Source organism: Strix aluco, chromosome W (genome assembly GCF_031877795.1).
Source record: "Strix aluco isolate bStrAlu1 chromosome W, bStrAlu1.hap1, whole genome shotgun sequence".
In the NCBI taxonomy this organism is placed as follows: domain Eukaryota; kingdom Metazoa; phylum Chordata; class Aves; order Strigiformes; family Strigidae; genus Strix; species Strix aluco.
In genome coordinates this window covers 21,718,233-21,741,422 of record NC_133970.1, presented here as the reverse complement: position 1 = coordinate 21,741,422, position 23,190 = coordinate 21,718,233, and the positions used below count along the sequence as shown (strand labels likewise).

General features: G+C 40.9%; 1 protein-coding gene across 2 annotated transcripts in view; it reads right to left on the bottom strand.

The window, feature by feature from the left end:
- LOC141917691 (polyadenylate-binding protein-interacting protein 1-like) overlaps positions 1 to 22,268 on the bottom strand; it is a 35,536-nt gene extending 13,268 nt beyond the window's left edge. For both annotated transcript variants that reach the window (XR_012621406.1, XM_074811089.1), the window contains exons 1-6: positions 21,952 to 22,268; positions 20,572 to 20,753; positions 15,023 to 15,211; positions 10,916 to 11,028; positions 1,622 to 1,733; positions 206 to 331 (exon numbers count right to left, since the gene is read on the bottom strand). Coding sequence is in view for 1 of the 2 variants with exons in the window: in XM_074811089.1 (XP_074667190.1) it covers positions 206 to 331; positions 1,622 to 1,733; positions 10,916 to 11,028; positions 15,023 to 15,211; positions 20,572 to 20,753; positions 21,952 to 22,177 (948 nt within the window). In the remaining variant the exon portion in view is untranslated. The remainder of the gene's footprint in view (positions 1 to 205; positions 332 to 1,621; positions 1,734 to 10,915; positions 11,029 to 15,022; positions 15,212 to 20,571; positions 20,754 to 21,951) is intronic.
- Between the last annotated feature and the right edge of the window lie 922 nt (positions 22,269 to 23,190).

The following is a 23,190-nucleotide window of genomic DNA, read 5'->3' as shown; positions in this document are numbered from 1 at the left end:
CTTATCCCAGATGAAAGAAATCTCAAGAAGAAAAAAACTAAAGTGTCTTAGTATTTGTATTTAAACTATATTATGATCTATATATAATTATATAAACAAGTAGTGTTGATGAGCTTCCCTCTTTCATTCAGGACTATGATGATATATTATGAAAAAAACCAACAAACAACTATTTTCTTTTCTTCTTTTAAAACTACTGTCTCACCTTCAGCAGTTTCACTGCACACATCAAATTATTATCCACAGGATTAGAGAAGAGTGCATTTAGCAATTCCCGAAGGCCTTCTTGAAGAATTTCTGCTCGCATTACCTGTCCCTTTGTTCCTTTAATCTGCAAAATATATTTAAAAAACCAAAACATATTTAAGAGACTTAAGTTTTAGAAATTAATTTAGTCACATTTTCTCTCGAATGTTGTATGATTTGGTTTGTGATTAACATCGTTGAGCTCTTCAGTTGGAAGAATATGCCAAATACTGTAACTATTGTAGAACATAGACGTTGAGTAGTATCCTTACAATTCTGACATATACATAACAATGTTTGTCTAACAGTTTGTTTCTTTACTAATAAATTGCTAAGAAAAGCTGCAAAATGCCTGGCAATTGGTCCACATCATCCCAAATTCTCAGAACCCCATGCTCTTTTCCATCCTATATTATGTATTCTCTACAGTTGTAGAGTAGCTTACTTCTAGAAGGCACTCTTCAAATATTTAAAAATTATAGAAAATGGTTAAAAATAAATGGTATACTCCAAACTGGGCAACTTCTCCTCCCCCAAATCCTTTAGAAAGCTTCCTTTTTACTTCTAACAAGTGAAAATTAGATTTCAAGGCCCACTTATGAACAAAAAAGGAAGAGTCAGATATTTTCTTTCCTCATGCCAGCAGAACAATTTCATAGTGTCTGCTTAAATCAAACCTTTGAAATAATCCAGTGAAAAATATAATTAAGGACACTACAGCAGTCAGTGAACTTCCTGAACTCACAGGTATAAGAGTCAAAGAATTTTTATGTGTACATACACTTTTTTGTACATATCAGATACAAAAAACTGATCTAAATGCAAGATTTCATGCTTCATGCACAAGCCAAGGACTCAACCATCAGAAGAAATGTCTTTAAACGTCTCTATTTTTAATTGCTCATTTTGAAGATTCCCACACTTTCCTCAAGTATTTGATAATAGTTCCTATTCCAGCTGAATACTGGATTACATGGGTTATCGATCCTGATCTGTTTCTGCTAGGTTGCAATGTTTCCTATATTGGTTAAGTGTAGTAATCTGGTGGTTTTACCAGACAAAAGAAAATACCAAAAGCTTAATTCCAAAGGTGGTTTATGGTTGGTTCTTTTTATGAATTTTTACATTTTTTTTTAAAATCTTTATACATTGCTCTTCTGATGATCTTGTCCTTTTTTGTTTATCTGCTTCTTGGACACACATTATAATGAAACTATTCTAAAGTTCTTCTACTTTATTCTCCTCTCCCTTACAAAAAAACCCCCAAAAAACCCAAACCCAAAAAAACACACCTCAAATGATATTCCATTTTAGTGTTTACCTAAACACAACAAAAATTCATGAAGAACCATCTGACATGCAACTTTCTTCTTACCTCTAGGTTAAGGTAAAGTTCAGCTAAGAACAACACGAAGGCATGAAATTGTTTTTGAGTAGTCTCATCTCCTTTGGCAGCTTCATCTCTGTTTTCATACTCTGTTTGACACCTGAAAACATTAAAAAATAAATCATATAATCTGTAGACATGCCAACATATGTAACATGCTACTTATTTAATAGAATGCTAAGAACTTATTTACTGCATTAAACCCATTAAATGCTGAATGCTAGGAAGTATGATTTGTGAAGTAAGTGAGAAGACTTCACAGAGACAGTGTGGATTTTTGTCCTTCTAGATGAATACATATGATTACATGATTGTGTTTTCAAGCACTGAGATATACAAGACAGCAAAATGAAATAGAGCAAACTGCAACATGTAAAAATTAAAAGACAGTTACACAGTTTATATATTAGAATATGGGTCCAGGAAGTTTAACATAGGCAGCCAAACATCAACAGAAATAAAGTAGGTATACTCTGAAAGACATTTCCCCCCTTTCAGGGTGCTGCCCACATTGACTTAGATGCCCTTACACTTATTGAATAACTTCTTTATCCCACCATTTTAAGTGACAGTGATGCATAAATTAGAAATAAATGCAAATATTTAGGATTAAGATAACATGGCAGTGAGGTAATTTTCTAGTATTCAACAACTGTGTCAAAAACATACAAGTCTACATAGCAGTTCAAAAACAAATTAAAAAATATTTGAAATAAAAAGGAAAGCAAGACAGCCTCCAATGTATTCTCAATGGTGATGTAATAGATTAAGAAATACCTGAGAAACTGAAAAATATAAGGAGTCAAAATAAAAAATCTGAAGTAGAAACTTGGGCTGAGAAACAGTTCTCTGTATTCATATCGTTCGTTTGTTTATCTCCTTCACCCCTCCCCAAATCCATCCATATTAGCAAGAAAAACATAAGCAACTTTAAATTTATGGCTTCAGGGTGCTAAAAGGAATGTAATATATTGGGTTGACTTTAAAACCAGTAATCAGATAATCTAACATGAACAATAACATGAAGGAAATCCCTGTTAAAATAACAAACATATTTTAAAAAAAAAACCCCACAAGATAAAATTGATAATTTTGAAGGCAAAAAGGCTCATCTGCTTTGGGATAAGGAAAAGAAAAAAAAATAATTTAAAAAAATTCACCTTCTTCATAAGGTACAGTCATGGTTTAGACCCAGAGGGCAACTGAGCACCACACAGCCTTTCATTCACTCCTTCCCCCCCCAGCGCTGGGAAGGAGAAAATGAATCAAAAGGCTCAGAAATCGAGATAAGGACAGGGAGGGGTAGCTCACTCATTGAAATGGTCACAGACAAAAGACAGACTCCTTAAGGGAAAAAAACCCCAAGAACATCACTTTAATTCACACATTAACAAAACCAACATTAACAGACAGAATGGGACAGTGAGAAGCGTAACCATATTTTAAAACACCTTCCCCCTACCCCCCACTTCTTCTTGGCCCAGCTTTTGTTTCCAAGATTTCTACCTCCTTCCCTAGTGGCACAGGGGCAGGGGATGGGGGGTGCAGTCAGTCCTGCCGCTTCTTCTTCCAAGGTGTGGGGGAAGCACTCTTTTGCATTCTTCCCCCTGCTCCACGTGGCATCCCTCTCACGGGAGACAGTCCTCCACAAACTTTCTCCATTGTGAGTCCTCCCCACAGGATGCATTCTTCTGGAGATGCTCCGGAGTGGGTCACCTCTACATGTTGCAGTCCTCCCAGTGTCGAACTACAACAGGGGCTTCTTCCCACAGAGTCCCAGCCTAGCGCAGCCACCTGCTCCAGTGTGGGGTCATCCACAGGCTGCAAATGGATCTCTGCTCCTCTGGTAACCTCCATGGGTGGCAGAGAGGGCAGCCCTGCTGTCTCAACACAAGATACAGGTGGGCTCTCTGCCCCAGCACACCTCCCCCACTTCCTCCTCCTTCCTTCCACTGACCTCCGTGTTCCCAAAGGTGCCCCTCACGTAACGCCTCCTCACAAGGCCCCCAAACCCCTCTCAGGTTTCCCTTCTTAAATACGATATCCCATAGGCATGGTCACCATCATTAATTGGCCCGGCCTTGGCCAGAGGCGGGTCTGACTTGGAGCCAGGGGAGCTTCGAAAAGCTTCTCAAAGGGGGCCACGACTGTAGCCCCCCTCCCCTGCTACCAAACTGTACTAAGTCTGGCTGAGCCGGAATTGGTTTTCCCCTGTAGCAGCCCTCATGGTGCTGTGTTTTATGTTGGGAGCTGGCAGGGTGTTGATAGCACACTGGTGGTGTGGCTACTGCTGAGTAGTGCTTACACAGCACCAAGGCTCTTTCTGACATTTCCCCCCCACAGTGGGACGGGGTGGGCAAGATCTTGGGAGGGGACACAACCAGGACAGCTGACCCGAACTGACCAAAGGGATATTCCAGACCATATGACGTCTGCTCAGTATAAAGCTGGGAGAAAGGAGGAAGGGGGTGGGGTCACCCTTGGTCCTCCGAGGCAACCACTACGCGTATGGGAGCCCTGCTTCCTGAGAATGCCTGACATCGCCTGTTCATGGGAAGTAGAGAATAAATCTGTTTTCTTTTTTGCTTCTGCGTGTGGACCTTTGCTTTGCTTTGCTTATATTAAAACTGCTTTTGTTTTACCCACAAGGGTTGGTTTTTTCTATCTTTTTTTCTTTCCCCTCTTTGCCCTGTTGAGAAGAAAAAGGGGAAAGGGGGGGAAGTGATAGAGTGACTTGGTGGGTACCTGGCATTTAGCCAAGGTCAAACCACCACAGTCTTTTTTGGCGCCCAACGTGGGGCAAGACAACGGCAGTTTTATATTAATTGTGCTATAGCTATAGCAGTTAGTAAGCGACAAGCTCTTGTGCTGGTCACGGGTTTGTTGATTGCTCTGCTTATCTTTATTTTGCTAAGCTCGGGAACATGCTGGAAGAAATTGGGAACATCATGAGTGGTTTTATTCTGCAGGCTCCCGAAGTACTTATTCATCCTTATGTTAGCTCTTTGATACTGTTCATTAATGCTATTCGCCTATTGTGGGCTGTGTGGAGCTCGGTAGGTTTTTGGTGTAAGAGAAGGCAAATTTTGGGTGAGCCAATACCAAAATGTGCCCTGAGGCGGCCTGTCCCTGGGTGGCAGGGGGAGTGGAAGGATTTGGGCAGATTCCTAGGACGGTTATCACCTCCTGTAGCCTGGGATCTCACCCCTGAACAGGCAAGCAACCCCGCAAAACTGACACAACACCTGATAGAAGGGTGCCTTGTCTATCCCAGTGAAAATCAGCAACTCCTAGCGCTGTACTGGGGCCTGGCCTGTGCTTATCGAGCTGCAGTTCAGTGCTCTCAAAGGACTGTGGTGGAGATGGGGACTCAAACAATAACAACAACAGCAGAGATTGTCCCACTAGTAAAAAAGAAACAGTGGACAAGGAGAACAACAGGTCCATACCCTCGATTAATAAGGGAGGAGAAAGAAGAGGAAGAAGCGGGTCCTTCAGCAAAGGGGTCAGAAGAGGGAATAACAGAACTCAAACAGGAGGCGGAAACTACCCGGTCCCTGACGTCATCAGAACTGCGAGACCTGCGGAAAGACTATAGCCGCCAGCCGGGTGAGCGGATTGCTGCCTGGCTGCTTCGATGCTGGGATAATGGGGCTGATGCTCAGCAGCTGGAAGGTAAGGAAGCCCAACAGCTGGGTTCCCTTGCTAGAGATCGAGGAATTGAAAGGGGAATTGGAAAAGAAACAGCTATTTGCAGTCTGTGGAGACGGCTCCTTTCAAGTGTTAAAGCAAGATATCCTTTCAAGGAAGATCTTACGGACAACTCCCCAGGGAAGTGGACTACTGCAGATGAAGGTGTCCAGTACCTGAGAGAATTAGCAGTGCTGGAAGTCATCTATAGTGATCTAGATAATGATGAAGCCCCTAAAAATCCCGAGGATGTCCTGTGCACACGGGCCATGTGGAGGAAGGTGATTAAAGGTGCGCCATCCTCGTATTCTGCCAGCTTGGCTGCAATGTACTATCCAGAAATGGATGTGGGAGAAGGACTAAGATGTGCACCAACTGTGGAGGCAGTCTCTTCCTGGCTTCAGAACTTTGAAGAGAGTCTTGGTACCTCCTCATCTCTACGGGCGAGTGCCTTAGATGTCAGGAGCACCTCAAGAAATCAGTTCTCTTCCACCCCAGTCAGAGGGAAAGGGAAACCCAGGCGCGTGACACGTGGCGAACTTTGGTTCTTCCTGCGTGACCAGGGGGAGGACATGAGGAAGTGGGATGGTCAACCCACCTTCAAGTTGGAAGCTCATGTACATGAATTGCGAGGAAAGACCCCTGCCAAGAAGAAGACATCCAAGAAGGTTGTTAATGTAGCTGGTGTGAAACCACAAGAAAGTAATCAGCGATCTCCCAGATACAGGAAGACTGAGATCACCTCCCTTGGCCCTGATGAAGGAATCTCCAGCCTGGCACGGCAAGGGTCAGACAGTGAATACTCTGACCAAGAACAGGAATAGAGGGTCCCTGCCTCCAGCCAGGAGGAGGAAAGGGATGATCGGGTGTATTGGACAGTGTGGATTCGATGGCCTGGCACATCAAATCCACAGAAGTACCAGGCTTTAATCAACACCGGGGCACAGTGTACATTAATGCCATCAAGTTATAGAGGGGCAGAACCTATCTGGATCTCAGGAGTGACAGGGGGATGTCAAGAACTGTCAGTACTGGAGGCCGAGGTTAGCTTGACCGGGGACAAGTGGGAAAAACATCCCATTGTAACTGGCCCAGAAGCCCCTTGTATCTTGGGCATTGACTACCTCAAGAGGGGGTATTTCAAAGACCCAAAAGGATACCGATGGGCTTTTGGTGTGGCCAGTGTGAACACAGAGAAGGTCAAACAGTTGTCTAATCTGCCTGGCCTCTTGGAAGATCCTTTTGTTGTAGGACTGTTGCGAGTTGAAGAACAACAGGTGCCAATTGCTATGAGGACCGTGCACTGACGGCAGTATCGCACAAACCGAGACTCTCTGGCTCCCATCCAAGAACTGATCCGTCAACTGGAGACCCAAGGTGTCATCAGTAAGACACATTCGCCTTTTAATAGCCCAATATGGCCGGTGTGAAAGTCTGACGGAGGGTGGAAGTTAACAGTAGACTATCGTGGCCTGAAGGAAGTGACGCCACCACTGAGTGCTGCTGTACCAGATATGTTAGAGCTCCAATATGAACTGGAGTCAAAGGCAGCCAAGTGGTACGCCACAATCGTCATTGCCAATGCATTCTTTTCAATTCCTTTGGCAGAAGAGTGCAGGCCACAGTTTGCTTTCATGTGGAGGGGTGTCCAGTATACCTGGAATCGACTGCCCCAGGGGTGGAAGCACAGCCCCACTATTTGTCATGGACTAATTCAAACTGCACTGGAAAAGGGTGATACCCCTGAACATCTACAGTACATCGATGACATCATTGTGTGGGGCAACAAGGCAGAAGAAGTGTTCAAGAAGGGACAAAGAGTAATTGAGATTCTTCTGACAGCTGGGTTTGCCATAAAGAAAAGCAAGGTCAAGGGACCGGCACAAGAGATTCAGTTCTTGGGAATAAAATGGCAAGATGGACGCCGTCATGTGCCTATGGATGTTGTCAACAAGATAGCAACTATGTCTCCGCCGACCAACAAGAAGGAAACACAAGCTTTCTTAGGACTTGTGTGAGTTTGGAGGATGCATATTCCAGGTTACAGTCAGCTGGTGAGCCCTCTCTATCAAGTAACCCGAAAGAAGAACCATTTTGAGTGGGGTCTTGAGCAACAACAAGCCTTTGAGTACATCAAACAGGAGATAGCTCGGGCGGTAGCTCTTGGGCTTGTTTGGACAGGACCAGCTGTGCAAAATGTACTTTACACATCAACTGGGGAGCATGGCCTCACATGGAGCCTCTGGCAGAAGATACCAGGTGAAACTCGGGGTCGACCATTAGGATTTTGGAGCCGGGGATATCGAGGATCAGAAGCCCACTACACTCCAACTGAAAAGGAGATACTAGCAGCATATGAGGGGATTCGAGCCACCTCAGAAGTTGTTGGTACAGAAGCACAGCTCCTCTTGGCACCGTGATTGCCTGGACTACATTGGATGTTCAAAGGAAACATCCCTTCTACGCACCATGCAACCAGTGCTACCTGGAGTAAATGGGTAGCGTTAATCACGCAACGAGCTCGACTGGGAAAACCCAACCATCCAGGGATCCTGGAAGAGATCATGGACTGGCCAGAAGGTAGAGATTTTGGAGCACTGCCTGAGGAGGTGGCTCGTGCCCAAGAGGCACCGCCATATAACGAGTTACCAGAAGATGAAAGGCGGTATGCTCTGTTTACTGATGGATCAAGTCAGTTTGCAGAAGTAAAAGTTATCCAACTAGCCCTAGAGATTGCTGAATGAGAAAAGTGGCCAGTACTGTATCTCTACACTGACTCCTGGATGGTGGCTAACGCCCTGTGGGGGTGGCTACAGGAGTGGAAGAAGACCAATTGGCAGCGCAGAGGTAAACCCATCTGGGCTGCTGCACTGTGGCAGGACATCGCTGCCTGAGTGGAAAATGTGGCTCTAAAGGTACGTCATGTAGATGCTCATGTGCCCAAAAGCCGTGCCACCGAAGAACATCAAAGCAATGAGCAAGTAGACAAGGCTGCCAAAATTGAAGTAGCTTGGCTGGACCTGGACTGGGAGCGCAAGGGTGAGCTATTTGTAGCTCAATGGGCCCATGAAACATCCGGGCATCTCGGGAGAGATGCAACGTACAGATGGGCTCGTGATCGAGGGGTGGACCTGACCATGGAGGCCATCTCACAGGTCACTCATGAATGCGAAACATGTGCTGCAATCAAGCGAGCCACACGAGTAAAGTCTCCCTGGAACAGAGGGCGATGGCTGAGTTTTCGATATGGTGAGGCCTGGCAAATAGACTATATTGGACCATTGCCACGAACACGCCAAGGCAAGCGTTACATACTCACTATGGTGGAAGCAACTACTGGTTGGCTTGAAACGTACCCTGTAAATCATGCCACTGCCCGAAATACCATCTTAGGTCTTGAAAGGCAAATTTTATGGCGACATGGTACTCCTGAAAGAATCGAATCAGACAGTGGGACCCATTTTTGAAATAATCTTATAAACTCCTGGGCAAAGAAACACGGCATTGAGTGGGTGTATCACATCCCTTATTACCCACAAGCGTCTGGAAAGATTGAAAGATACAATGGACTGTTGAAGACTATGTTGAGAGCATTGGACAATGGGGGATGGAAGCACTGGGATATAAATTTAGCAGAAGCCACTTGGCTAATTAACACCAGAGGATCTGTTAACCGTCCTGGTCCTGCCCAAACAAAACCCCTTCATACTGTGGGAGGAGATAAGGTCCCTGTAGTACACACAGGGAAATGGCTGGGGAAGGCAGTGTGGATTGCTCCTCCCTTGGGAAAAGGCAAGCCCACTCATGGGATTGTTTTTGCTCAGGGACCTGGATGTACTTGGTGGGTAATGCAGGAGGGTGGGGCTACTCAGTGTGTGCCTCAAGGAGATTTAACCTTGGGGGGGAAATAATCTGTGGGCTGAGTTGTATGTTGCAGGAAGCGATGGAGGAAGTAGGAACGATGAAGAGTGAACCAGATGCGTGCGATGATGACCCAAACCTAGCCGGTGCTGGAGTCCAACAGTCAAACATACTGCTCTGTCCTGAACATCCATCTTGACAGATGGGGGCCAAGTCACTGAACATCTGGAGGAGTGAAGAAAGCTTACGGAATGGATAAATGAGTGTTATGTGGGACCTGGGCATGATGTAAATGGTATGGAATAAGGGGTGGAGACTGTACTGGGTCTGGCTGAGCCGGAATTGGTTTTCCCCTGTAGCAGCCCTCATGGTGCTGTGTTTTATGTTGGGAGCTGGCAGGGTGTTGATAGCACACTGGTGTTGTGGCTACTGCTGAGTAGTGCTTACACAGCACCAAGGCTCTTTCCGACATTTCCCCCCCCCCCCACAGTGGGACGGGGTGGGCAAGATCTTGGGAGGGGACACAACCAGGACAGCTGACCCCAACTGACCAAAGGGATATTCCAGACCATATGACGTCTGCTCAGTATAAAGCTGGGAGAAAGGAGGAAGGGGGGGGGGGGGGGTGGGGGGGTGGGGTCACCCTTGGTCCTCCGAGGCAACCACTACGCGTATGGGAGCCCTGCTTCCTGAGAATGCCTGACATCGCCTGTTCATGGGAAGTAGAGAATAAACGTGTTTTCTTTTTGCTTCCACACGCGGACCTTTGCTTCACTTTGCTTACATTAAAACTGCTTTTGTTTTACCCACAAGGGTTGGTTTTTTCCCTGTCTTATTTTCTTTCCCCTTTTTGCCCTGTTGAGGGAAAAAAAAGGCGGGGGGGGCGGGAAGTGATAGAGCAACTTGGTGGGTACCTGGCATTTAGCCAATGTCAAACCACCAAACGCAGCACAGGTACCACTCCCAGTTAACAGCAATGCAATTTGATGATCTTTTAAGTTTATCATGCCTTTACTCCTAAACATAGGTGGACTAAGTGAAACTTTTAAAGTAAGTCTGAAGCTTTGAAAGCCAAGAGTCCTTAAAGAAAAAAAGACCAATTTCTAAAGAAGTCTGAAGTATTAAAGTGTACTATTACAAACATCATACAGTAAAATATAAAAGCAAATATATCCATTTAAAAAAATGTTGCATTTTTGTCAACTATGAAGGCTAAGTATTATTAAGACCCCAAATTCTGTAGTAACTGAAAATTGAAGAAATTTATCCTGGATTTTATGCATCTACTTCATAGGTGTAAAGTCATTTAGCCAATCAATGCATAAACCTTACGTAGCAACTCCAGCCAGAAAATTAATTAAAGAAAAAACATAATGAAGTAAGTGCTGGCAAGAGTCAAAGGACAAGGACAGTACATATATGTGCATTAAGTATACTTTTAAAGTTGACTAGCTTTCAAATTTACCGTGTAATTCGGTATCAGTCTAATACACTCAGTTTAAAAGAGCCTATAGAACCCCCAATTGAGTCCTATTTCCATATTAAAAAATACTAAAATATTTTAAAATGTATGTATTCATTATCTAGTATGCACCTGTGCTTTAATAATCTTCAATCTAAACCTCTATTTTAAATATATACCTCTTCACACACTATGTTAAGAGTTACCTACAAAAGACGAAGACACAACCTGGGAAAGTAACAGGCTTAAAATGATATGCTGATACTGACCTTTGAAGTAACAACTGTCGGAAGTTCCCACTTTGTGGACTAATGGTTAGATGGTGAGATAAATAGTTACACAACCGTGCTCCCATGTAGGAAAAATTTGGGATAGATGTGGCCTTCCAAAATAAAAGTGGAAAAATAAGTTATTCGTAGAGGTCATGATTAGATTATCAGGAAATATCTTCAAAAGCTTTTTGGAAAACTGTTTAACAACAGTTAACTTTGAATTGACTTGAATTGAAGAGCAGAAGATTAATAATTACTATTTCTCATGTTAATTTTTGTATCTCATCAACACTTTGCTATGTGCATTTCAGCGTTTAAAAGTTCATTATACTGTTATTTTGTGGCTTTAAGAAAACAACCATTATGCCACGTGTCCTCAATTCTACTTCTCCATTGTGACCTACACCAAAGAGTGTCTGAAAGTCTATTAAAAAAAAAAAAAAAAAATAAATCAGTGGACATTAAGACACTTTTTCAAGGACACGCACTCTCTCAAGGAGCAATGAGTGCATTAAAACAAAATAAATAGATCACCTTCATTCAGTCTAAGAGCCCAGAATCTATTTTTGGCAATAGCGAATGCCCAGGGAAAGAGCACAAGAACATGGCAAGTAAAGATAAATACTGTCTCCTGTACATGCTCCAGCAAACTGCAGAATAGCAAACTCCTGAATCAGATATTAAAACTGTATCATTACAGTTAATAGCTCTTGAAGGGTCTTTTTTCCTAAAACAAATACCGTTATTGTTGAAAATTTATACTTTTATCATCTAAAAACAGGTGATGGCAACAAAATTCCACAACATAAGGTATACACTATCTGAAAAATATTTTGCTTTAAATCTGATACTTGAAAATTCCAAGAGGTGCAAAAAGTAATTGGGAATTCATCAGTGTCTACATTCAACTTCTCTTAGAACTTAAAGCAGAACAACCCCTTATTTTGGCAATTTATTACCGTTCATTTGTTTTGAACTCTCTTCTAACAAGACTTGAATTTGAGATTATTTCTCAGATACAGCTTTAGTGAAAAGAGGCTCTGGTCTAAGTAACTCTATCAGCTCTGCCAAAAAAAAAAAATCCCAGGGATACTAAGAATTCATTAAACTCCTCCTTTGGCTTTTTCATCTTTGAACATTCCTTTTCTATTTGATCCTCTATCAGCACTACAGATATGCTTGCATGCTTCTGCTTCTAACTTGTTTGAAAAAAGCATCTTGCCATTAGCATATCAATGCATTATAGCTAGTTACCTTCTACAGGCAGAGGAAAATATACACTTAATGTAACTGTATTATGTGCATAATGTTGCTGGAAAGAACTAAGGTATCTTTGGAAGACACAACAAATTTAAGTAATTAAGATAGTCAAATCTACTTTAATTTCCAGTAAGAGGCATGTGAAATAGCTAACGAGGACCACCAAAACCCACAACTACTTCAAACCTCATCTGTATTTTTTTTAAACCATTATCATCCCAATTAGTTGGTTTATATTTGTGGTTGCATCAAATGCTGAAACAATTCAATTTTGGGTATTATGACCTGACATAGCACACAGAGACCAAAGAAAGCCACCTCAGATCATCTTAATAACCAATCATTATAGGGCAACATCTTCCCTGAATTATTGTTGCTTGGTAATCCCATTTTATCTCCAACTCAAAAAAAGTCACGATCTAAGCACAAAGGCTAGTCTACCAATATGTATCTTGAGAAATTTTAGTTGCTGTAACAGCAACAACCCACAGCTTTAACTAGACAACAGTCAAGATTCTTAAACCATGAAGTCAAAGTGTTCAGCTTTTGGAAAACAAGAGAACTGGCACTTCACTCTGTTGAGACATAAATGGATTAGGAAGAACAGGGGGAAGTAGATGATTAATTCCTATAGACAGGCTAAGACACCCAATACCTAGATGTAGGGAAGACTGTACAGGACTTGGGTTTCTTTCATTTTAGCATTTTTCCCTTCACAAACCTAGCATCTGTATATCTGCTCAAACATCACTGAAGCAGATGTTTATAAACACACTTCAGCAATTTTAATATAAGTTTTGTCTCAAACCAGGATGAGGAAAAAAATATTTGAGCAGAAGCTCAAGACAGAAGAATAATAAGCATAGTTGACTGACACTCAAACACTATTGTTGTCCCAAAACAGGGGTTCATCACCCAGTGTGCAGATGCCCAATTCACACACAGGATGGAGGTATTTTCCTTTATTACATGAATGTGCATGCACGGGTGCCTGTCCCAAGACAGCACACCATGGTCCCAAAAACTATGACTATTTATACACACAACTTTTACATATTCAGTACACTGATATATAGCTACTAAGTGATTGTTTATAATCTCTACACTTAGCATGTAAATTAGCACGCATGACTAGTTTGCCTTCTCTGCCTTCTTTTGAGCCTGGGGTGTAATTAGAGTCAGTGGTCACTGGGTCAGTGGTCACAATCTCCCCCTGCCAGAATTACCTTCTACCTAGTTTCCTCATAATTTGGCTGATGTAGGCACATCATCGCAGCTCGCTGTCTCTACTTCCTATTAATCCTATCTAGGCTTCTGCTTTTTGTCAGGTATACACAATAGTGGATTATTTCAAGGTTAATCATTTGTTTCTACCATTATCCTAACTGCTAATCATTTGATTCTACAGTGTTCCTAACAAAGCTAACCTCTGACCTTTTAACATTTCTTTTAATAATCTGACATCACTATCATATCCTGACATACAACAAATAAAATCATATGCTTTTGGATACTAGGACAGCATTTTGCACTGAGCCGAGTTTTATTTTTCACATAAAACTGTTATATTTCAGACTGATAACACTCAATGCTTCTCAGTTAAGGAAGGCACAGCCAACCCTAACATTGGACTAGTTTTAAATAATAGGGGGAGAGAAGAGGAGGCAACGTTAAAAGACTTACATTAAATGAGTCAATTTATTTAACATATGAAGTTTTAAATAGGATAAATTCATCTTTTTTACTTCCAATAAAAAGTTATATGGAATATTTTAATCTTTTATTACCTATTCTCCATGTGTCCAAATAAAGGATGGGAAAATGATGCTGCCAAACACAGCACAGGTAATCTTAACATCTAACTAAACTGTTCTGAATTAAATGTGCATCAATTCTATATTATAATAAGAAACTTAAGACTCTACAGTTCTGTACAGTGACCAACCAGTCACGCAGCTTCTACATAGCCCAGATTATTTCACAGTAAAAAAAAAAAAAAAAAAAAAAATTCTGCAAGCATCTGCACTTAAAAGGTGAATAAAGTTTACATTCTTCAAGGTAGAATTTGAAAGCAACCCAGTAAAGTGAGAGACACCCAATGTAATAAATAGCAAGCACAAGTGTGACTTCATTCTCTGCAGTAAGCCTGGAAGACCGTAACAGCAGCTCATTTTCTTAGCAACACAGATTAAGCTGTTCTTTCCAATGGCTCCCCTAATTAGTACAGTGTTCAGTTCAAGGTCTCTGTCCTCATTTCCATGGCCATCAATGGGACTGGACCTAGTTACCAGCAGACTAGCTTTCCTTTTTTCCAATTATGCTTTTTTGAAATAGGTATAATTCCAAATGAAGAACAAAGTCTATCAGTAAAAGAGCATTTCCCGAAGGGTGATGTGTACAGTAGGTACAAATTTATTTTTTTTAAATAATAAATATCTAAGTATTATGAAGACTTTTTTGTAGGATAGAATAAAAATATACAACTGACATTGCTTAAGAGTTTCTTCAGTCTCTACTATATAAATCCAGCAATTCAAATATAACTCCTTTAATTAACTGTTGTAATTTCAACTCTAGTATATGACCTGGGAGATTCAAATAGACAGCAAAGGAAACAGATTAATTCAGGGAAATTTATCAACCAGCCAAGTATCCCACACTTGAGCTGTCATTTCAGTTTACTGAAAAAAATCTTTCCCTGTACGTTTCAGTCTAAAGAAAAATTCAAACCATTAAAATACTACGTAGGTACAATGATATAACAAATAATACTAGTATGCATATCTTGGACACTAGGTAACAGAGGCATAATATCCATGTTATAAGACAGAATACACAGGCTACCTGCTGATATACGAGTTCAACAAGTTCTTGCAAAGTTTCATCTGCAGCGACCCAGCCATTCAGTGTTTCAGCAAACTGTTCTATTTCAGTTTCAAAGCAACCTGGTTGCTTGGTGAGGTGATTTAGGAAGTCTTGCACATATTCTGCCAAAGTCAGATAGCCATCATATCCATCTTCAAAGGAAGAATCCTATAGCAGTGAAAGAATATACCAGCTATTTAGAAGGAACCTAAAATAAAGTTGTTACACTTACTATCTCCAGAAGTAACCATATAACCCTTAGTCTTGAGTAACTCCTGATGCTCTGCACGCTTGATAGCAATCTTTATTACACAGTTCACTTAAACATTCTTAGAGAGCCTAAACCTCAATGCATCAGAAAGCTCCAGTAATCCTATCATCTTAAGAACTAGGTAACATGTTTTTATAAAGATTAGGGTCTCCCAGCAAAACACGTCAAAAGACAAATTAAAAAGAAATCAGTTTGCCAAATTGGGTATAAGATTAACTAAGAAGTAAGTATATCTGCTAAGAATAAAACTACCAAACTGAGGCTCAACACCTTTTCCTGATGCACACACTGTGCTGCAGATATATGAACTGTAGAAGGAAAAATAATTGAAAATTGGAAACAAAATATTTTGAGTTTACATAGAGCGTAAAATTGTTCCAAAATATGCAGGAGGGGGAGAAATTACAGAAATACAATAGTGTCGTGTTCCCATGTATAAAATATAGCCACGAAAACTGATCTTTTAAAGTCAGCAAATTTGCATCTCTTGGCAATGGATGAAAGACTACAAGGCATGAAATAAAACTATTCAAATGGTATTGCATTAATTTGCAGTTACTGAGGTTAAAAACCAGACAGTAAACACCTGCTCCCTAAAGAAAGGGGGAGCTAGAACAATACCACTTTATCAATGTTTATGCTCCTGCTGATGGAACAGAAGGCTGCTAATTTTGTCCATTCAAAAATGAATGTATGTAACAGTCTCCAAAGTCAATGCTGTTCTAGATAATTACAGTGCTAGTATATGAGAGGAATAGCATAGGAAGAAAAATATTTTGTGATGTAACTAGTAATAACGCAGTACAAATAATTCACTTTGTCACACTATACAAAAGATTGTGAAAAGTATCTTGTATGAGATCCCAGAAGTGCAAGCAGGAGCCTGAAGAGGAATTGAAGAACTGACTTATAATTAGTGACTAAAGACATAAGGGTAACATACAGAATATCAGAATTCTCAACTGATCTAATATTTTAAATCTTTTTCATGTTAAATAGATCTACTATAATGAAAAACTGAGCTAAAAATGATAAATCACTTTTTCTTTACTTAGTGGACATAAATACATTGATAAGGTTTACAATTATATTCTCCCTCTCCCCACCATCCCTCCCTTAATGAGGGGATATCCTTTACTTTCTGTCTTCGAAATGCCTCAGTCTCTCCTGTACTGTGAAGCAACATGGATCTGCGAAAGATAAAAGCCCTGGATATGAACTGTGGAGAAAAACAAATACACATTGCTGAAAATCAAGTATTGACACTAATTTCACAACCTGTGAAGAATGTGTGGGGAAAAATGCAGATTTTCCAAAATTCTTCAGACCTATGTTGTAAGGGTATACAACTTAAGCTAATGAGACACACATCAATATAACAGAAGAAAAACTAGAAAGATTTCATATGGTGCTTAATTAATTAGAATATTTGTACAGTGAATAATACTGAAGACAAAGTTACATAATGTGGCCCACCAGAAATAGGAAAAAAAAAATAGGAGTTTAAGGAAATGGTGGCAAATTCTTACTACTCATAAGGATAAAGCCTTCAACAACCTGATCCAAGTTTTGCTTTGAGTTGGGGATTGGACCAGAGGAACTTCAGAGGTTCTTTCCAACCTAAATTATTCTAATGGTTTGGAGCTTATGAAGCCAAAGAATAAAAGTTAATAGGCCTCTGTAACTTGCTAAATATTCAATTTCTCTGAAGGAAAACAACTTTTACTAGGCAATTTCACAAACAGCCCAGTAAAAGTTCTATACAATAAAGTTAAACTACTTTATTTCACAGAACTATGACGTTATTGTGCAACAACTGCAGCTTAGTCACATACAGCTGAACTAGCATGTCTCCAAACAACCTGTTTGAAAACTCTCCAGCCAGGTTGCAGTGGATGAAATTGCTGTAGCTAGTAAAAGAAGCTGCTCTTTCTGACAGCCATCAGGTTGTTATGAGATCCTCATTTAGCAGAGAGGAAGGTATCTTCCTCTCATCCTCACCCGATAAAAATTCAATCTTGGAGGAAAATGTCCTTGTTCTGGAAGGGGCTCCAATCCTATTTGGCATATTGGTGTGCCTGTATTCATCCTCCTCTTCCCATTTTGTAATTAAAAGGCTAAACACAGAGGCTAAACTCAGCACCACATTCATCTACCTATACTAAATATGCAACTCCAAAGGCAGTCTAGGTTTTAGTAACTATGCCAAGGAACAGAACAAATGGGAGAGAAAAATGAATAATTCAAACATTAATATTTGTTGTATATTGCTAAATAAGTAACATTCGATACTTTAAAAACTAATTAGATTTAGTCCAGTAACTTCTAGACATAAACCACTCATGTTTCTCACTGGAAGATTTTAAGATTTAACAGAGAAGACAGCACCATGTACTGTATCAACTAAGGGAAAGTAAAGCAAATTCCTCTTGGTTATTTTTAAACAGTAGTTGGCTATCAGGAGGCTATAAGTTTACACAGTCAATACAAATTTATGATTCAAAGCCATGAAAGTAAAATAGAAATTTTTCATTAATTTAAATGATTTCTCAGTCAAGCCAACACTGTCTAATCCTTCTCCTTTATGTTTGATAGCTACAGGATGGGATCCTGGATTATTCTCAACAAAAACGCAAGGGTCACTAATTTAAAGGTAATAGATTTGCCTCTCTTCTACTAAAAGTCAGTTCATAGTTTAAAAACATAACAATGAAAAGGCTAGGTAGGTACTAAAAATCCCTCTGATTTACATAAAGATAAAAACCAGAAAGTCTTCTATAGAAAAGATCCATGAGCCAAATCTGCTCTCCAGCTCTGTTTCAGTACATGTGCACATGTGCTAATTACCACTTTCCTATACCTGAGAAGTATTCACAACATTTCCACTTTGGAACTTAGTCACCAATAATTTATCATTGATTTGATTTCTTCAGACTTCTTAGGAACAAGCTTTCTTTTTTTTTTTCCTTCAGATTATACGTACAAGTTTACAATAAAGTTATTGCAAAATTAAGTACAAAGACTGTTGCATGTACAAAATCACCTATTCATGTTGTATGAATTTAAGTGGCACCCTCACACTTGGCTAAAAGTATAAAAAGAAAAGACAAAAAAGACCAAGGGGAAAAAAAAAAAAAAAAAAAAAAGAGGCAGGGGGAGATTCCACCTAAAAATAATACAAATCTAATTCCTAAAACTATGAAGTGAGAACATTAAGCCCTTCTGATGGAGTAACAGCCATATTTTCTCATATACCCATGCCAGAGAACAAGTTTGACATTTCCTACTGGCAATCCAAACCTAAATCTAGTCACCAATTTTACTGCAGACATCGACAACTTCCTATGGGATGGACAGCTGTATGAAGAGAATCCCACAGAGGTCTTTCCTCCCCAAAGTCCTGGTAAAGTTTTTCTGAAAATTCTAGCATGCCTTGGATGCTGTACCCCTTAAAAGTATCTTCACAGGTAACTGATAGTTTTGAGTAGCAGAACTAACTGGAGATTACTTAATCTAATAATCAAGTGTTATATGGACACACATAGTAATTACAGTAATGTACAATCAAACAAGGAATCAACACATTATTTCTAAAACAATAAATGCTTAATAAATAGCAAAACCAATGTGAATTTTCAGATCTAAAAATTCCAGGGAACATTATAAATGAAAGCTAAAAAATATTAATTCTAAGTCAGAAAAACAGAAGTTTCTCAAAAATTTGTTTTGATTCAAATTTTAAAACTCACAGTGAAAATCTGTGTAATAGTAAAGTGTGCTAAATTCCTTATTTTTATTTCAGGTGGACCCAGTTTACAAAATTAATTCAGTCATTAAAGTAAAAAAACCAAAACACCACAAAGTTTGTAATAGTGAAGGACTAACAAGTCTGAAACATCACTCGTCTATGCCTAGTATTGATTAGATTAGGGTCCTTGCAACATACTTCCAAATAAATGTTCTAGGTTTTGCTAGCATTTTAAGAGTTATTTTCATTAATAGATGAGTCATATTCACAGCATATTCCTACAACATAGCAACCAGGAACTCCCACATGCTTGTGTGTTTTTGCAAAAACAGCTGAAAAGCAACATTGCTGGCCTCAAAACTTTGTAATTATACATATGCACACACATGCCATTCCAAATGGCATTTTTTCTTTATTTATAGAAAACATGTAACATGTACTGGGGCAAAGTAGTATTTTTTCCCCTAGATTATCTATTCACTGAAGCATGTCCATATTGGCATTTGTCAACAGTTGTATACTGGCTATGGGCTTGTATTATCCAGGACAGTGATTTTATTCAGTAAGCTGGCAAAGCTGGTAACATCCAGATAACATTGATTTTGCTGGTGAAGAAAAAACATCAAAACACCAAACCACCATGTTTCACATTCAAATCAAGTATTTTTCTGTAAGTTATTCAAAATCTATTTGTTTTAGTATAATTGTTTATTGTCACTTGATTGTATTTGTAAAAGTAATAGTACCAGAGTTTTTCTGCTTGCATAACAAAAGGATATTCCAAGAATTCACACAGATCTTCCCTGGAGTAGAATTACTATAGCAATAATATGGAAGACAAGGGGAGCAGAAAATAAGTAGTACCAACTTCTATTACATGATGAATCTACAATATTGATCTGAGATTACCCTTAGTCTGACTGCAAATATATTTCATATTAGGTATGTGGGTAGGTTAACTGCTAGGAATGAGTCCAACTCTACTTTTTTGTTCTTTGGTGATACATCACTGAAGGAATTTAGACACATGATGGTACATAAAGTTAGGCAGTCATGGCCAGTCATACCCATGGCACGGTAAGTTTAGGAAAGGTAAAGCCTGTGCTTAGAAAAGCTAAAGTTCAAGTTTTCTCCCACACTTGCTTCAAAAACCTGTGAAATCTGAATAAAAGTGCAGCTAAGCTTTTACTTAAAATGTAGTGCAGATGTAATTACAAGAGGCAGTCACCAAAAAGACAGCTTACTCTGATGTTGAGTGTAATCAACAAAGAATATGGTTATCTGCAGCAAGCTTTAGCAAAGTATCCCACACTAAAGACTCACGGCATAATATTCACTCATTATCACTTAACATTCTGACTGTGTCTCTAGAGGTTATCATCCAAATTTTTGGAATCTCTTTGGCAAATGCAGCATTCAAGTTATCTGATACACAAGATCTCAAGAAAACATTGTTAATTTAAATATAAGTAAATTGGTGTAAACTAAGAAGAGAAGATAAATACTCACTGCAAAGTTCTGATTGAAGTTCTGGTTGTATCCTGATGGATAAAATTCAGGTGCTTTAACAGACAACTTTGACATTACCACAGGAGCCACAGCCACCTGAGATTCAGCCATTTCTGGTCCAGAATCAGGAACTGAAACTTTATCTTGTGATCCAGATGGAATTCCTGTCTGCTGCAGGTGTTCTGAAAAGTTTTTGTTAAGAGTCTTTCTTAGAAATTGCTAAATTAGTATGTATTCACACAGAGTACACACAGAATACATCACTTTTTGGATTTTAAATATATTTTCAAGTATACTTCAAATATATTGTTTTTATTGTTTTTTCATAAATATGGATAAAGTTTTCACTTTAGCAAACTCTAGATGCCTTTCTACATGACAGAAAGTGAACACAACGTTCATGTGAAGGTGACCAAAAAAAAAGGGGAAAAGAGCCCTCTCCTCCCCCATGAAAACATCTTTTCTAAAAGAGCTAACCTGAGAAACTAGTAAATCTTATGACATGCTTGCTGGTTTTGTGGGTTTTTCATAGATTTCAGATGCAAAGGCAAGACTTTGAAGGTCAATAGATGAAAGACATGACTAATTTTTAACATAATCCTGAAAGATGCTTAACTATCATTGTTCTCATACACCATTTGCAAAAAAACCCCAGTGAAGTAGTGGTTTTTAAACCACTTTTTCCAAATCTATCTTTATAGATTAGCTCCTAAATTTATTGAAAACCGAATCTGATATCTACTTGAAAAAGCTAACCAACAGACAATGCTTTATATTACTATTGGGTGGGGTTTATTTTTCAGCAAACCTTTAGACCAGAGTTCTTCAATAAGGGATTGAGACCATCTGCGGTCAGATTAACAAATGGATAAAACACACACATACAAATGTGTGGGCACAGAAATGAAGGGACAGACAGAGAGGTGTTGCAAGCAGGCTGCAACACAGCATCACACCTTTACTTGGACACAGGCCCATAGCCTAGAAACATGGCCGCTCATCTAAGGAAAAGTGCAGTTGACCGGCCCCCTACGCGGCTCATCTCCATGCGGCGCCGAGAAGAGCCAGGCAGGCGCCCGGGGTGCGCAGAGCGCTGGTCCTCAGGCCACGGTGGCCTCTCAGCCCCTAGGTGCGGGGGGATGGGAGAAAGGACACCTCCCCTTGGCCAGGCCGAAGAGAGGTGTGCAGGAGAAACCCCAGAGCTCCACTCTCAGTGGGACGGCGAAGGGGATTGGGGGGGGGGGGGATGGGATGGGATGGGTGTGTCAGAGCAGCAAGCGAAGCAGGAGCAGGGCGGGCCTTAGGGGGCCGGTCCCCGACACCTTCGGCACCGGGGCCTCCGGAAGGGCGAGGAGGGGGCTACTACAGAGCGGTCAGTACCTGCGTTTCCGGTGCCTAACGGCGCCGTCTTCGGAGGCCGCAACGGTTCCTGCTGCGGGAAGAGGCCACTCCTTTGGTACCGCTGCTCGACCGAGCCTGAGCTGTGGGAACTGCTACCCCCGAGGCAGGCCTCGCCGCCGCACTCCGACGCGCCCACGCCGCTAAGGGGAGCGGCGCCTCCTCGGCCCCGGCCAGCACCTAGAGTTAGGTCAAAACTATCCGACATTCTCGGACCAGGGCGGCTCAGGCGCTCATGGAAAGGAGCAAGCGACTCAGTCCCGCTTCACCGCAGCCTAAGTCCTTCACTTTCAGTTTCACCCCCACACACACCGCTACGATAGTAGCGACGCAGAACGACTCATAGCACCCCCTCGCGGCCTTGCGCTGCCCGTCGCCATAGCAACCTCGGCGCTGCCGGGGCCTAACACCACCCGCCGCCGGGAGGGGGAGGAGCGCAGCCCGCTAGGCGGCCGCGGCTCCGCTGCGCTGGGAGTGTCCAGGCCGCTTCGCCACTGTCTGCAGGTGTAGGCTAGGCGGGGTGTCCGCGAGAGCTGCCACTATCGAGGAGGCCAGCGCTGTTGCCACGGGTTAAAGGCTCTCGCCCGGATTTCGGGCCGCGTTGCCAACCCCATGTGTTTAGAACTGATGAGTCAGTTGTCCCCCAACACGGGATCGACTTCCAACAACAAACAAGCTTGGGGTTTATTTGTGTCAGCAGCCGGTTCTGGGGCCTCAGGATGTATTTGAGTCACCCCTTCCTCAAAAATCACAAATGCTTGGAAAGGGCACTTTCAAAAAGGCAATATTCTCTTGTAATTGCTTCCCTACAGGAACAAATAGCATGCTGTGACCATAACAGGACCAAGATTGCAGCTACTCATGGTAGGAAACCTGTAGCTACAGGTGTCTGGTTTTAAAAACATCACACCATGCTGTGCGTATACGGCTGTTTTCCACAAGAAAGGGGTTTGTGTGAAAAAGCTGCAGGCTAAATTATAAATTTAAGCCAACAAAGTTAAGCCTCCAATGTGACAATATTATTGTACTGTTAGGTCTACTTAATATAACTGTTCAGAATAATGTATTTTATGTAGAACTTATACATGACATGATAACAAATGGTCTTCTGATTTAATTTTTAAAACCTTCCATGCCAACAGGAACTAACTGAAGGAGACAGTCCATGTAATGCATTTTGCTAATATTATCACATTAACTGCAAATGATTCAATTCACATG